This window comes from Ahaetulla prasina, chromosome 1, assembly GCF_028640845.1.
Source record: "Ahaetulla prasina isolate Xishuangbanna chromosome 1, ASM2864084v1, whole genome shotgun sequence".
Taxonomy (NCBI): Eukaryota; Metazoa; Chordata; class Lepidosauria; order Squamata; family Colubridae; genus Ahaetulla; species Ahaetulla prasina.
This window is the reverse complement of record NC_080539.1, coordinates 256,115,262-256,131,485: the sequence shown is the minus strand read 5'-3', so window position 1 is coordinate 256,131,485 and position 16,224 is coordinate 256,115,262. Positions and strand designations below refer to the sequence as shown.

General features: G+C 38.1%; 1 protein-coding gene across 1 annotated transcript; it reads right to left on the bottom strand.

Moving 5' to 3' along the window:
• Positions 1-3,016: 3,016 nt before the first annotated feature.
• On the bottom strand, positions 3,017-13,868 carry LOC131196102 (pepsin A-like). Its single transcript, XM_058178935.1, has 9 exons — positions 13,813-13,868; positions 13,159-13,321; positions 12,697-12,814; positions 11,926-12,044; positions 8,580-8,779; positions 6,570-6,686; positions 6,058-6,202; positions 4,555-4,653; positions 3,017-3,160 (listed from the first exon to the last, which is right to left on the bottom strand). Exons 1-9 carry the CDS (start codon positions 13,866-13,868, stop codon positions 3,017-3,019), a joined length of 1,161 nt encoding a protein of 386 aa, XP_058034918.1.
• Between the last annotated feature and the right edge of the window lie 2,356 nt (positions 13,869-16,224).

Here is a 16,224-nt window from a genome sequence, read left to right as displayed (position 1 = left end):
TAGAAAAATATGCACCTGATCAATTCCATCTTAGACTGCCGAAGGTTCCTGTACATGCTCCTGGATTTTTCAAAAAAGACTTTTGCAATAGAAAATGGTCATAATGTAGTCACCTTTATGATAATGCCATTTTAAAGATGATTATATCTTAAATTTGCAATGAAGAGCAAATGATGCAGAAATTTCTCTTAATGTCAGTTGAAATATATTAGCGTACTTATTATTAACTACCCACTGCAAGTTTATGTATGTAACTTCTTACACCTCGTTAGAAAGAAATACCTTTTACTTTTGTTTATGTAATCTCTCTCAGAAGATTACCTGGAGAAATGACATTGGGAAAAATATGTTTTTCTGTAATAAATGTGGCAGTTTTTCTCTTAATATCTCAAGATACCCCCTAAGTGTTTTGTACCAATTTATCTTTATAGGTTATTTGATGACTTTGCAGAACAAAAACAGTTACGATTGAGATTTTTTGTTGTTGTTCCTTCAGTTAGAACAATTAATCAGTGGAACCACCTGCCTCCAGAAGTTGTGAGTGCTCCAACACTGGAGTTTTTTAAGAAGAGATTGTACAACTATTTGTCTGAAATGGTATAGAATTTCCTGCCTGAGCAGGGGTTTGAACTAGAAAACCTCCATTGTCCCTTTCAACTTGGTTGTTCTGTTAATCTACCCCCTTGACCATCATCTTCATTTATGTAACTTATTTGCTTCCTAAAACTTAATAGCTAGCGTCATTGCTCCTCAGTAGACTTGATGCCTGAGTCTGATTTAAATGTGCAGGATGACATACTGTACTCAAGCAGTGCATTGCTTTTGTTTCAAAACCGCAAAGGTGCTTCGGACAACACAAAAGCAGGAACATATCATCTCACTATGGCTCCATAAAGCAGCAGTGCCTTTTCCCTGTATCACATGACTGTGCTTCGCAGCTATAATATTGGAAAAAGGCATTTGTTCTAGGGCAGTGGTCACCAATTGGTGGTCTGCGATAAAATTTTTGTGGTCCACAAAAAAATTATTTGCATTTTCTATATTGCACTAAATCTGGAGTGTCAAACTACAGCCCCTGGGCCGGATACATGCAAAGAACGCTTGTGTTGTGGCAGAGAGTCTCCCCCTTTGGGGCCTTTTTGTGCGGATCTGTGGGGGGCAGAAATTCTGACTTGGGGTCTGCTTCAGCCTCCTGGTACAGGGCTTTGGGCAAAGACTGAAGGGAAGTGCCGCTGGTGGCAAAGAGCCGAAGGGCCTTGTTCCAGTGGGACTATATCATGGCCTAGAACTGACTGACCATTCAGCCCACTGAGCCACCAGGTGCCGGTACGTGGCCTTGCACTCCCGCAGGTCTTCCTTCTGCTTGGAAAGCCTATGCTCATAATCCTCAGTGAGGTGCTTCTGCTGAGCCTCCTTCTCGGTCAGATTCAATTTGAACTGAGCCAGCTGTTTTGTCAACTCTTTCTTGTGGTGGCTACTTAGCTCCAACAATTGCTTCCTGTTGGGGCCTTAAGGATCACAGGCGGGCAGACGAGGAGTAGCGAGTAGAGGCTGGCAAGGTGCCCCTCGACGTGAGTGACATCGAGTTGGCTACAGCCACCCAGTCCCATGACCACCTAGCCACGACCACCATTAGGCATTAGGCATAGCATATTAGTGGTCCACAGGGTTTAAAATTATGAATTTAGTGGTCCCTGAGGTCCGAAAGGTTGGTGACCCCAACTCTAGGGCACCCTTTTTCCTTCGAATCCAAAGGCAGCACAGCCACATGAAATATAACTTTGGACATATCCAGTGGCAATTTGAAAAGTGATTTGAAGTATATCCACAGTTCTTCCTTGACTGTCTGGCTGTCTGGCTGTCTGGTTGAACTTCTGTGAGGCAGATAGAGCCCATATATCTTCAGCTCTAGCTTTGCTGGCTTCTAAGCCTTAATCATGTACTCAGAATTTTTGCAGGTGAAAACCCAGAAAGTGCAAAACCCAGAAAGGCAAATCTACATATTAAGAAGCCATTGTAGGAGTCTGAAGTGTTTGATACATTATGCCACAGGCATTCTGATTGACTTTGCTAAGGTTCTCATATTGATTCAGGTATGACCTGTCAAAACCACCCTACCTCAGAGGGCACGTAATTGCTTTATGCTGGGTTAAAGTTGATTTCCTCGAAGGAATCTTGAAAAGATGAGGAGACTAAAAATTCAGTGGTCCATATTTCAATTTTCTTTCATGGAACTACATTTGTGGAAGGGGGAATAAAAACCTGAAAAACCTCATATCTCTATACCTTGAACTAACAACAGTTTATGGCTTAAAGTGACATTGGTAAAACCCTTTGAGATTGCTGCTTCACACATGCATGTATTCATTTGGGCAGGAATTAAAGGACATTTCTAGGTGAATTTACCTTGGTATGTTGCCATGTCAAAATAAATGCCTATATTGTGTTTTTCATATATTGATATAAAAGCTGGTATTATAGTGCTGTGAACATTTCAATTTAAACAAAATGGTTGGTTTTAAAAACTAAAATATATATTATAATAAAAATATGGCAAATAGGTTTAATCCGAATAGTCTCAAACTGGATTTTTTTTTATAACTGAATTTGATACAGTTCATTTTTAAAAGGCTTGTTTTGTCTATAGACAAATATAAGTTTTGGAAAGTATGTTTATTGACTTCTTTACTAATTACAGAAAAGTTAAATGTTTGTTGAATGCTGGAAAAAACTTCCTAAAATTAAGAGTAGTTTGACAGTGATATCCATTATGCACAAAGTTGCTGGGTTCCCCTTGCTTGGGTGCATTCACTTGGGAAATTTTACTTGGAGTGAATTAATTTCAGTTCGATAGTTGACATGCATTCAGTGTGCACTGAATACAAAGCCATTTATTTTTATATTTATTTATTGTTGCTGACATTGAAGCATGGGGATCAGGAGCATAATTACCAAATTTAATTCCAAAGGTTCAAGACTATCCTTAGGCTATAATATGACCAATAAGATGTTGTTATTACTGTGCCACAGAAGCCAGGCCAATCTGGTTGTTTGCTCGGTCGAAGACACAATAGTATTGACGAATGAAGATATCACCAAGGATCCAAAGATCAGCCTGGAAGGGCATATTCTGGAAGCCACTCGTGCAATAACTTTGGAACTGAAAGAGAAGTTCAAATATATGATGAATTTGAATGGCCTAACTAGAGGGCCTTTGCAAAGCATCAGGAAGCTGACATTCCCCTCCCCCTCCTATTGAGTGTTCCTTATCCATGCTGGAGTAGCAGAAAACCATATTTGCATTGAATAGGCTATGTCCATTCTCTACCTCTTAACTTGCCTCTTTTTAAAATCTGGATTTCCCTCGAAGCTGATGGGTGATAAACCCTTACAGATTTTGTATACCAAAAGGTGCTGTTGGGTTATGTTGGAGTAAGGGAAAATGCAATGTTCATCCTAGTACAGCTACTGTAACACTGACTATAACATGGGCTGGGGAGAAAATGAAGGTAATACCATGGAGGAAAGTAAAGGAAAGACCAGGATGCTGAGAATCATGTTCAGACCCTGTATGAAACTTTTTGAGGAGCCCCATGGATAATATATAACAGTGAATCATACATGTTTTACAGTGCTTTCTCTTTAACTGTGTTTTCCTAGAACATTTGTACAATCCAACAATTTGGATTATGGCATAATGAAATAATAATATCGTAAGGAAAGAATCACTTTACGTGTATCTCCCATACTATGAACGTTAGGTTAATATTGCAATATTTGTGATTAAACATAGTGGTTATTCTTGAGTCCAAAATGATAAGCTGATACAATGCTCTTTCTTTAAAATAGTTTCCTATAGTTTTCTTCATCCTGGTTCTCTTTAAATGTGTTCGATTTCTAATCTGATAATCCACCAGATAGTTCAAATACTGGGAACTGAAGTCTAACATATTAAAGATGATCTACTATGGAGAAATGAGATCTACTAGAAATGAGATCTACTAGATTTACATGAGAATAATCTTATCACTAAATGTGTTGAATTTCATGTTCATAGTTGCAGAGTTCAATTCTTAATGCATAATGAAAATAAAGGTAAAGGTTCCCCTCGCACATATGTGCCAGTTGTTGCCGACATTAGGGGGTGATGTTCATCTCCGTTTCAAAGCCAAAGAGCCATCACTGTCCGAAAACGTCTCCATGGTCATGTGGCCGGCATGACTCAACGCCATAGGCACACAGAACAAGTAACGGGAGCTCACCCCATTACAGGGCAGCACTAAGGATTCGAATTGCTGAGCTGCTGACCTTTTGATCGACAAGCTCAACGTCCTAGCCCCTGAGCCACCGCGTCCCTTTCTTAATGAAAATACTGCTAAGCTAAAAATTATCAAAAACATTTCAAATGTTAGAAAATTTCTCCCACTTGAATATAAGTGACTTCAGATTGTCTTGCTATAATTCTTTCATGGATCAGGGTTTTTTTCTCTCTAGGGGTTTATTGTATGACCTAAATTATTTGAGATAATTTTTTGGATAAACCACAGATCTTACCTGGCGAATGTAGGCACTGGCGGGCACAGGGTACTGAATGCCATTGATGGTGAAGACGATGTCAGGCAGTTCATTGATAGCATTGCAGTTGACTATATACTGATGTGAAGAAGGATGAACAGAAAACATATATTAGCAGCCCCATAACATTTGAGAAACAAACAAAAAAAATTATGGGCTAGAAATTGTGCAGACAAAAATGCACTAGAACAAACCTGGGCATTTTACAGAAACACACACACACGCAGGGGCAAAAGCCACCTCTGACCCTTTGGCCCTCCCTATCTGTCCCATGTGGGTTGCTTTTACTTTGAAGATGACTGCTATTTTTTTCTCCAGTTTACATATGTGCATATGTGCCTGTCTATGCACCATCACAGCCCTACTGGTTCAGCCCTCCATAACAGTCTCAGTTTGTCATGTAGCTGCTGGAGAAAATTAATTGCTCAGTCCTACATTAGAATGATGCTTCCTGAAACCAGAATTAACAATGATGACTTGAGATCAGAATTATATTCCAAGCGATAGCAGTTTGTAGTGTGGAAGGTGTGGAAGGTTTACGCAAAATTTTATGCGTAATTTTGGTTTAGTAGAGGAATCAAAGGAACTTGGAAGTGAGGGCTTGGTGGAGGATACATGGTCCATGATGAGGGTCTGGTGTAATGGTCTTTGCAATCATTGATCTGACCAGCACTGTCTTCCATAATGCGCCACTCTATTCTGCATGACAATTATATGAGACTGCTGTTTAACTAGGACTGAAAATGGCATTTCCTTAGCTAAATCATAGTAGGAAGATAGGGCAAACCAAGAATCTTGCATAAGAATTGGAATAAAGGGAGGAAATGGATTGTACATAATAATAGCAAAAAACCACTAGAAATTAACCTGAAAAACCTCTTATTAAGATTCACAAAATCATTGAACCATAGATCTCTTAAGATCTCCTAGCATAATGCACTTGATCTATTTTCCTGTCTCAATCTTTAAGAAGAATTATATACACAATAATGTGGAAATCATAGCTGCCAGTTGCTTAGCTCGTATTGGCCTTCATGCGCATTGAGTTCTTCTCAAGAACCTAGGATACCATAATGTATCATATGGGTGGATCCAAGTAATGTGGCCTTTTGCAATTGTCAGATGGAAATTTTGTCAATGCACAAATTTTCTAAATGTCATCCAAGATTTTTTGGTAGAGCACCCAGTATGCTGAAAACCACTGGAACCACCACAGCTTTTTTCCATTTTGATTTTCAGATCTTTTTTGACTTCTACTATCTCCTGATACTACTGCATGAATTATCCATGCTTTCTTCTATTCAACAATAGTTAAATCTGGTGTGTTGTGAGTCAATATCAGTTTATATTTGGAAATCCGACATTTTAACCTGCTCACTTTTTACTACTTTTTCAACACTATATTCCCAGCAATTTTTCATTACTAGTAATGATTATTTATGTATATTAATTATAGTCGCATATCATTATTATCAAGCTCACCTGACCATTGGAATATTGGCGACCACCAATGAAGTTCTGAATGCTAGCAATGCCATTGGGGGGACCTGCCAGGAGGGAGGTACCAGTGTCAACAATAGCTTGGCAGCCACCGGAACAAGCAATGGCTTGACCATTGACGGTGATACTGAAAAAAAATATTCAGGTAAAGATGAGAGAAAGAAAACTACCATAACCTTTTGCCTGCAGGTCTTTTGAAATTATAAAACAACTTGGGCCACGGGAAAGGAAGAAGAATGAGAAAGATTCAAAATAATCCACCTTGACTTTTTTTTCCCTCTATAAGAGGGAGCAGAAGAAAACTGTGGCAGGTTTTCAAGTGTCTATTATATCCTAAACTACATTCCTATAATTGTTGAAAGTGTCTATTTCCTAATCTGGCCTACTTTGTAGAACTGATGGGCATTTTCTTTTGCCATTATTCTGCATTTGGTTTTTGATTGCAACTTTGTGAAGCAGGGATGTGAAGGCTGAAGGTGTAGGAGTTGGGTTACCTGTCCACAGTGATCTGCCAATAGAGTTCAGCAGAAAGGGGCACCCAGTTGAGACTTCCAGTATAGTAGGAGGAATCAATGCCACCAAACATTACAAAACTCCCTCTCTGGCCATCACTGAAAAATGAACATATAAGAACATGACAATTAGAGGAATTGCAAATATTTTTTCATTTCTTTTTTTGTTTCCTATTATATTGTTGACCCATTGCAACTTTTAAAAAACAATATCCTTAAAATGATGGGTTAATTAGTTGGATTTTTCACCAATAAGCTACTGATAGTAGCAAAGAATTAGAAAGTTGTATCAGTTGGCTGCTTTCTAGTGTTATATGGACAGAGGTAAATGCTGTTGAAGAAATGGATTCAGCACTGGGAATTAGTTTATGAACTATAAACTACAGATTCTTTCAGTCCATTCCCTTCCCTATATATTCAGCATATATACCCTAACCTTTAATTAATAAGAGGGTGTACGGCTTTTCTGAATCATTCACTGACCCGGCACCAATCTGTTCCACTATGTTCCCTCTGGACTACTGATTTCTGTCCCATGTATAAGTTTCATGTAAGAAGATAAGATGCTCTGCTTCCAAATTTCTCAAGGACATTCTTCTCATGGTCAACACAGTGAGTAGGCTTTCTATAATCTATAGAAGCTCATATAAACTCTTTTCTGAGGTGTTCTCAGTTATCCAGCATGCATCAGCAAAAGCATTTCTTATTCCTCGATCTTTTCTAAAGCCAGCTTGAACAGCTTGCATTTCCTCTTCCAGATAGCCTTCCTTGGTTGATCCTAAATTTAATTTTGCTAGCATGTGAAATTATGGATATGGCATTATAACTTCCATTCTGTGCTAAACTAACTTTCTTTGGGTTGGTATGATCTGGGTTATATTGCAGATTTGCTGGCTGATTTTATTTTCCTGCCTGGCAAGATCAGCAGCTAGACATCCCTGCATTTTTAATTTAGTTGTGTCATAAATATTAGCTGTACTCTGAAAGATCTGAGCTTTTCCTCAGTAGCATGTTGAGTGTAATCCAACCTAAAAGGTTTATTATCGGGCACTATATTGCCAGTCACTTTCCACTATCTACTCATGAGTTTACTTTGTAAAATTCAGGGGTGGTTTATCATTTCCTTTTTTCTTATGTAGTATGAAATGATGCCTTAGCCATTGTCACTAAAGTGACCATCTGCTTCCAGCATCTTTCTATATTGCCACCCAATATAGGAGCTTAATGATTATAGCCAGGCAGCTCTGATACCCATTATATGTCTTGGGTGACCTGCTGGGAATACAGGTCATCCACAAGTTATAACAGCAATTGGGGCCAGAATATCTATTACTAAGTGATGCAGTCGTTAAGCAAGCCATGTTTGTGGACTTTTTTTGCTGCTATCGTTAAGTGAATCACTGCAGTTAAACAAATCATAGGGTTGTTAAGTGAATCTACTTCCCCCATTTGCTTTGTTGATCAGAAGTCTCCTGGGAAGATCATTAATGGCAATCACATGGCTCTAGGATGCTGCAACTCTCCTACATACATGCCAGTTGCCGAACACCTGGATTTTGATCATGTGACCATGGGGATGCAGCAATAGTTGTAAATGCAAGGGCAGTCATAAATCACTCTTTTTGGCCTCTGAAAAATTGTTAAACTAATGGTTGTAAGTTGTGGACCACCTGTAGTGTATATACACCTGGAATATACTTCTAGTATTCTTCATTCATCCCTCTCAGGAATATCCCTGCTCTACGATGATGCAATCTAGCAGAACTCAAAAGGATAAAAGTAATTTACCATCGACTTGTTCCAGGAATTTTGTTTTAAAAAGTCCCTATTCTAGCCAACAGTCCTGGAATCTTTTTTATAGTTCCCTGGAAAGGATTGTCTATTGCTGAGCTTCTCCAGAAATAATATGGTTGGCATCCATGCCCTCTTCCTTCTAGCAACAGATAGTCATTAGTCCCTTCAGAAAAACGTGCACAAATCATTGTTACTTACGAACTCAGGAAGACGGAAAAGAGATCCTGGGATACCAAACCTTCACTCATCATATTGTCAAAAACAGGAGTGGCGCCAGAGGCAGAGAGCCTAGGGAAAGCCAGACCCAGGATGCCATCAAAGGGGGCATAATAAAGGAAGCTGCCTGGCTCGGTCTCACTCAGACCAAAGATTTGGTTGCTGACCTGAATATTTCCAACCTGTGCAGAAGAACAGGGAGAATGGTTATAAAATTCCTTTTTAATTTCAAGCAGTACTACTAGATTTGTGTCGGAAGCACATACCGAGGCATTTTAATTTCAATTTCAAGCAGATTTATGCATAGATATATACCTGTGTGTTTGCAAACAGACCTTGAATGATTCATATAATTCACTTGATTCTAGTTGACTCTCCACTTTTAAATAAACTGCTTTGCAGTTTAATTTCTATCTCATAAAATAGCCTCAAAGGAAATCTCTATGTATGTCCTATTATTATACCACCTGCAACTATTTCTCTCTGCCCAATCTAAATTTTGAAAGGAGTGGAATTGACGCAGAGTTGAGATTAATCTCCTGGCAAAGAATTGGCAATGATTCTCAAAAAAGACATTGTTGAATATAGATTGAGCTATAAGCCAATAAATGACTGGATCCTATTGATTAGAATTAGTGGATATCCATTGATACCAACATTATATATCAGTATATACATCTCCTACAGATTCAATAGTGGACATGGAGGAATTCTATGGATAATACAAGAAGTGCTAAATGAAAGTACATAAATATTACAAATGGGTGTGCAAAAATGTGAAGAAACCTGGAAATATAGGAAAATCGACCTGGCTAAATTAACACAATAAAGCAAAAAATAGAAATTGGTAAAGATAATTATTTGTTTACTTACAAAACTACTTCAAATACAGATACTATACTTGGATTTCACTTGAGATATAAGCAGTGGTGGGATTCAGCACCACTTCGGGAGAACCGGTTGTTAACTTTCTGAGCAGTTTGAAGGAAGTTGCCAATGCTATAATGAAACTTTTTACAATAGGATTATAGAGTAACAGGAACATTTGTAGAGAAAGGGAATATATTCAGAAACCAACTCAAATAGTATTTGAGATAGAAGAGGCAGTTGTCAGATAGGAAAGCACCAGGGACAGATGAAAAATCCACTGAAGTGTTCAAAACTGCCAGACAAGAATCAAATCTAATTTTTACAGCTTTATTGTCAGGAAATATTGTGTGAAAAAGATAAGTCTTTATGCCCAAGAAGGGAGACCCAAGACAATATGCAATTATCAAACCACTGGATTGATTTCTCACACAAGCAGTGTTATTTAATATCTCAAAAAAAAAGCGAAAGCATGAATGGAGAAAGAAATGCCAAACGAACAGGTAAATGGCAGTAAAGGCAAATTTGTGTGGGGGTGGAGCTAGCTGACATCAGATGAATAATGAAGAGCACAAGAAAACAGAAAGAGATACTGCTTCACTGATTACAACAAAGCCTTTACTTTACAGGTCATGCCAGAATGTGGTATATATTACTAATGGGTCATTATTCTTTTGATAGTGAAGAAGTTACTATAGGAAGTGAATCTGGACAGTCAGAATAATTCAGAACTAAAAAGAGAGTGTGACAGGATACATTTTTATCTGATGTGCTTTCATTGCAATCTACGAAATAGTTCATGCGACTAGAATCTAAAAGCTCAGATTTATACTATATATTAGATGAAAAATTAATCTTATGTCACAAGAATCTCAGGAAATATTCTACTTTCAAATGAGACATTTATATATAGGCAATTTCAGGCTGCAAATGTTGCATCTGTTTCCTTCTTGCTTTTTTTATAGGAGGTGGACATTTGCCTCTTTTATGAAGACAAAACAGAAAGCACCTCTTGTCTGTTGTCACAATTCTCATCCCTGTTCTTAGTTTTCACAATATTGTGGAAAGAACCTCCCACAGTATTGATTCTGTCTGTACCCATTTAACTTTTACAGCAATATGTTAACAGAATAGTAGGATGGAATGAGATGACAGCTGGAATCAAAATAAGCAGTGCTGCTTCTGAAATAGGCTAATGACTCTGTTTTGCTAGTTCATAGTAAAAGAAATCTCATTATAAAAGTAAAAATTGAAAGTGAAACATTTGTGCTAATGTTCCAAATGTGTTAAAGTTCAACATTAAGAAAACAAGTTCTATCAGCAAATTTAATGATGGCAAAGAAATGAAAATGGTACATGTTTTTTTTTTCTTGGGCTCCAGAATAGATAAAAGTAGACAGAATGCTATTATTTCCAGGGAAAAGAGTTGCAAGCATTATTAAATAAATAATATAAATAAGATAAAACAAGTTAATAGGAAAAAAAATGAGTTTTGGTGAAAACAAACCAAGGTGGTTTCTGAAAACAACTCTCTAAATTTCCAAACTTTTTGGAAGGTGTTAATGAGCATGTAAGCCAGGTGGCTCAATAGAGACTGTAATCCTGGATTTGGAGAAAAATCCTCAAAAAGGTCTCCCTGTTAAAGCCAGTTGGCATGGAATCAGGAGCCCCATTGGACTGGCAAATGGTTAAAAGATAGGAATAAATGAGCAATTATTGCATTAGAAAGATGTGCACAATAAGTTGACTTTGTAAATATACAAATAGAATGAGACTATTGCCTTACACACTGTAAGCCGCCCTGAGTCTTTGGAGAAGGGCGGGATATAAATGTAAACAAAAAACAAACAAACAATTGGGTCTCCAAAGATCAGCATTTGAACTAGTGGTTTTCACCTGGATATGAATAATCTGACATTAGGGTTGAACAATGAGATGACCCTATTTGCTGTTGAGAGTGGTAAATGCAAAAAGGGACTATGAAGGATCTCTGCCAATTGAATGGTTTTCGCTGGCAGGGGGTTGCAGGAGACCGTTGCAACCAAAAACAGAGCTCGGGAGCCCATTTTCTCTGGCAGATTGCTTGGGCCACCATAGGTGCCCCCAATATGAGTTACATTGAACTGGTCACGCCCCCTAGCCCCCCCACGAGGTCAAACACAACCCTGATGCAGCCCTCAATGAAATCAAGTTTGATACCCCTGTTCTAGGATATTACTGAATTTCTTAATTATTTAGTCATGAGTGCATGCATAACAAGTTCCTTGTTCTTCTTGACTATGAAAAATCCCAAAACAAACACCATACTCTTAGCTGCCTCTGAGATTAACCAGGATCAGAAGTTGGAAAGATCTATACAGAATTCAATTAGGTCTTCCCTGTTTGTCCACCCAGAACCATGTTGATTCAAGTCTAATTTCCCAAAGGATAGCTTCTCAGTCTATTTTCTTTGGCAGTTTACCGTGACAGTATCATAGCCTAGGAATCCAGTCATGCTTCCAGTGCCATAGGTGATGGCTACACTCTGGCTGGTGGATTGGAACGTGGATGACTGTTGTGGATTGAATTTATGATGGTCAGCTGCAAAGATAAATAATTGAAGTATGATGTGGGCATGTAATAGAACAGAAAGAGCAATAGAGAGTAAGAGAAATATTTGGCATTTAACTCCTCCCAGTGCAATATTCTCTAATATGTGAACTCTGTCCTCAGTCAGAGCTTACCTGAAAGCTGGTTTATAATTTGGGGAAAAATAGTTACATTTTCCATGTAGAAAATAAAATATGTAATAGTTCTTTGTTAGACATTTTATGGTATCTGGCTTTATGGCTGTAATAAACTGATTTGATTATCCCTTACATTACATCCCACACTTCGATATCCAAGCTCATGTCTAAACATTTGCTATGTGGGAATACATTTTGTTATTCCATAATAATCCCCTTGAGTAGCAGCTCCCTAAAGCTTTCTCTAGCAGTCAATATACCTGATATTAGTATGATCCATGTTGAACACATTGGAAAAATAGATGGACATGAGAATAAAGAATTCTCTCTGATTTGGTCCCTTTCAAATGTATTGGGATTGGAGTTCTGAGGATTCCCAGTCAACATGCCAACACAAATACTCTGATGGGACTTGTGGTCTATTACATTTGGAAGGTACTAGCTTGAGGATGGCTTGAATTAAGAGTAGCTTCTTTCTGAAGGCATCAGTTATGGAGAAAACTTACAGCAAGCTCCACTGGAGCAGTACACAGAAGGGACCCACAAGTTGGAAGAACCAGTGTCAAAGATGACTGTGAACTCTTGTGGTGGAGTGCCAATGGAGATAGTACCCATGTACTCGATCTGTGGAGGCAGAAAACAGAACATAATAAAGAAAATGCAACCCTGATATCTCCATAACATTTTTGAAGCAAGAGAAATGAACATTTCTTTGTAGACAAAAGCAAGTTTGACAAGCTTTTTAAACAATACAAATCTGCTCAATATGTTTACAGTAGAATATCGTTTATGTTCCATGATCTCAAATTGCTTTCAAACGTTTAAAAGTGTAACTTCCTAAATCCATATGTCTCTTTTATTGGTCTCCAGAGCCAGGGGCTATTGATTTAAATCAACAGGTGTTGAGATTCTCTAGTCTTGTCCATAGGCTAAATACTGAGTATCTCCTCCTAATATGGAATACTCACATCCATATAATTTTGCAAGGGTTCAGGATCAACGGCAAATGTATTTTGCAGCCCTGGGAAATATTTTGTGCCAAGGTTATAAGGATGCTTCTTCAGAAAATCTTCTAGCAGCCCATGTTCCTTAAGGATTTGCCTCACGGATTTTGTTTTCTTTAGGTGAACCCTAAGCATTGAATAATGGAAAGGAAAAGATTAATAAGTGAGAGAGTGTTCATAGCATTAAAGATCGGGAAAAAATGAATTTTGGACAACATTCTCTGATTCAACACTCTTAAGAGGACTACAACCTTCAGAATTCCCAGCTAGAATGAGAGATAATTGCAATCTATCTGGAGGCCCTCAAGATGGAGAAAATTAGGTTCAGATTTATTTCTACCGAGGAAGAAGGACTTAAAATCTAGGTATGCTCTTTAGAGAAAGAAGCATGTTCTGCTTGATGAACAGGCAGTGCATTTGCAGATATAGCTATAAAGGGAAATAAAATATTACTGTCAGTAATAGGCAAATTACGGCTTTGTGGCTTGCCCACCAATCACAATAGAAAGTGATTGGTGGAAGAGTTTGTGGAGCATAATTAAGAAAGAAAATTAGACCCTTCTGAAGAAAATGGTTCATCATGTTTTCTTTGAAGAAAGCACAATGCTCAATACTTACTTTGATGTCTGACATTGGGAAAGTGCCACCAGGCTCAGAAGTAAGAGGAACTTCATGATTACTCCTTTATCCCCAAGTTGCTGATTCAAATGAAGTGTGGGTCCCAGCTTCTAAGCAACACACTTAGCTTTGCTACACACACATATATAGCTCCAAGACTCTCTTATCATATTTACATATTATACAAAAAGCAGACATTCCTGATATGATTATCTTTTTAAAAAATGTCCTTAAGAAGAACTTTCCATGTTATTCTTTTTATTTGCATTAAGTTCTTGACCTAAAAAACAGGCTCAGCTGTAGGTGACATTGGCAACCATTTCAAAGATTTTGGTACATCCCAAGAGTACTAAAGTAATGTTTTCCATAACTTTTCAACATGTGAACCAATGGTAAAAATGTACATTTTCTTTTTAAAGTAATCTGGATGGAATTTTATTTTTTAGAAAATAAACTATATAATGAATTAAATATAAATGCAATGTTTACAATCGAGGGCTTCAGATATAGTATACCCAGCATCGTTCAATTTCTGTTATTTTAGATCGGTTGGTAGCCTTTGCATCACTGCAACATTCTGCAAAATCCAGAAGTTGCAGCTGGTGCAAAATGCAGAGGTGTGGGCTGATCAATGTATGCTACACCTGTCCTCTACAAGCTGCTCTATCACTTTGCTTCTGGTTTCAATTCAAAATGCTGGTAATTACCTATAAAGTGGGACTGGGTTATTTGAGGGATCACCTCTACCCAGATAAATCTACCTATCCCATTAGGTAGAGACATGATTTGGATCCCATTTACTAAGGAGCCTCACCTGAGGGGAGGAACCCTTTCTGACATGGCACCCACATTTTGGGGCATCATTCCTTGGAGATGAGACAGGCTCTGACTCTACTGGCCTTTCAGAAGATTCTGAAAGCATGACTTTATTTAGGGATTCAGGTATGATGTGAAATCTGCCCAGTGGTTCTCCTGAATGTTATGACTGGTTTGTACTCAACTACTAATTATACGTGTGTTTTAACAAAGTGTTCAATAATGATTTTTACTTAGGTTTTTATGTTATTTTTGGAGAGCTGATTGATATAGATATGACTTACCGTTCTCACTTCTCCCCATGATACCATTTTCCACAATTAGAGAACTTTTCCAATGGAGGGTTTCTAGTACTAACACTACCAGAGAAAAGATTTTGTGCAACCATTCTGTTTTTTTCACCGGAACAGATATTTGGAAAGAAAAACGCCACAGGAAATGTCTGAAACAGATTGTTACTGCACAAAGTTTCAGTCCTGGTTTTGACAAGAGACGAATCCTCTGGTGATCCAGAATCTAATGTCTGAAGCCAATAATTTTTTTTCAAATCCACAATTTGCTTTTTTTATAGCCTGCTCAGGAAAATGAAACCAAACCAGAAAAGTTCTAGTCAATTTCACTTAGGCTTATGTTTCCCTGATAAAGGTTTGCTTGGGAAAAGTAAAAAGGAAAGTAAGGTGAGGAATGGATTGATAATCAATGAAAATAGCACAAATCAATCCTAGATGCATTTTATTTTGGGATCAAATGAGTTGGAAGATATAGGGGCTGGGTGTCTGCAGTGGTGGGTTGCCCCAGATCGGGTGAACCAGTAGTGGTGGTGACGGGAGGCTCCACCCACCCACCTCGTACACGCACAAGCACGCCCATGACCAAACCTGTAGCGACGGGTTTTGAGATCCACCCCTGGGTGTCTGAAAATTCCTAAGGCCATTTGAGATAGGAAATAAAAAAGAGGTTGCAATCTTCTATCCTTTGTAAAAATGTTGTACAATAAAAGTTTTCTTTCAACAAGCACAAGCCTCCCTCCGGTCCATTTTAAATTCTGTCTAACAGGATGCAGCTCACCCTCACTGTTATGTTAAGATGTTTTTTCACAAGAACATCTTGTGAAACACGATGATATTTGCATGAGCAGTGGCCCCGATATACAATACGCTTGAAATTTGATGTATATAACTATTAGAACCAGGTTGCAGAGGTAATCAGAGCAGTCAGACTGTGGGTTACAGTCAAGATGCTATTGAATCTGGATGGACAACTGCAAAACAAGTAGGTTTATTGTATCCAAGCCCAAAGTTATCACTAGTACCCTATTAAGTTTAGACAAGGGAATTTACTTTCCATTTAGGACAATTGGGAACTTGCTAAAACCCAGCAAATGCTAAGTAATGTCGATTTCTGTATGACTCCTGGTAGTGGAAATTTCCAACATCTGAAAACAACCTTTAGTAGAAGACCTTTTTCAGTGTTATCTTCACATTCTTGTGCTGGCCATGGAAGCATATCTGCCCTCCTTTATCCTTTTGTATGAAAATGGCATTTCAAATAACACTCATCAGCTGCTGCTTGGCACTCTGTATTTGGTATTGGGTG

Excerpts from the sequence above, each read along its gene's own strand:
- LOC131196102 (XM_058178935.1), bottom strand. The coding sequence starts at position 13,868 with ATGAAGTTCCTCTTACTTCTGAGCCTGGTGGCACTTTCCCAATGTCAG. Across the intron at positions 12,815-13,158 it reads CCTTGCAAAATTATATGGAT|ATCGAGTACATGGGTACTAT; the intron begins GTGAGTATTCCA and ends CTGCCTCCACAG. Across the intron at positions 6,203-6,569 it reads TGGCAGATCACTGTGGACAG|TATCACCGTCAATGGTCAAG; the intron begins GTAACCCAACTC and ends ATTTTTTTTCAG.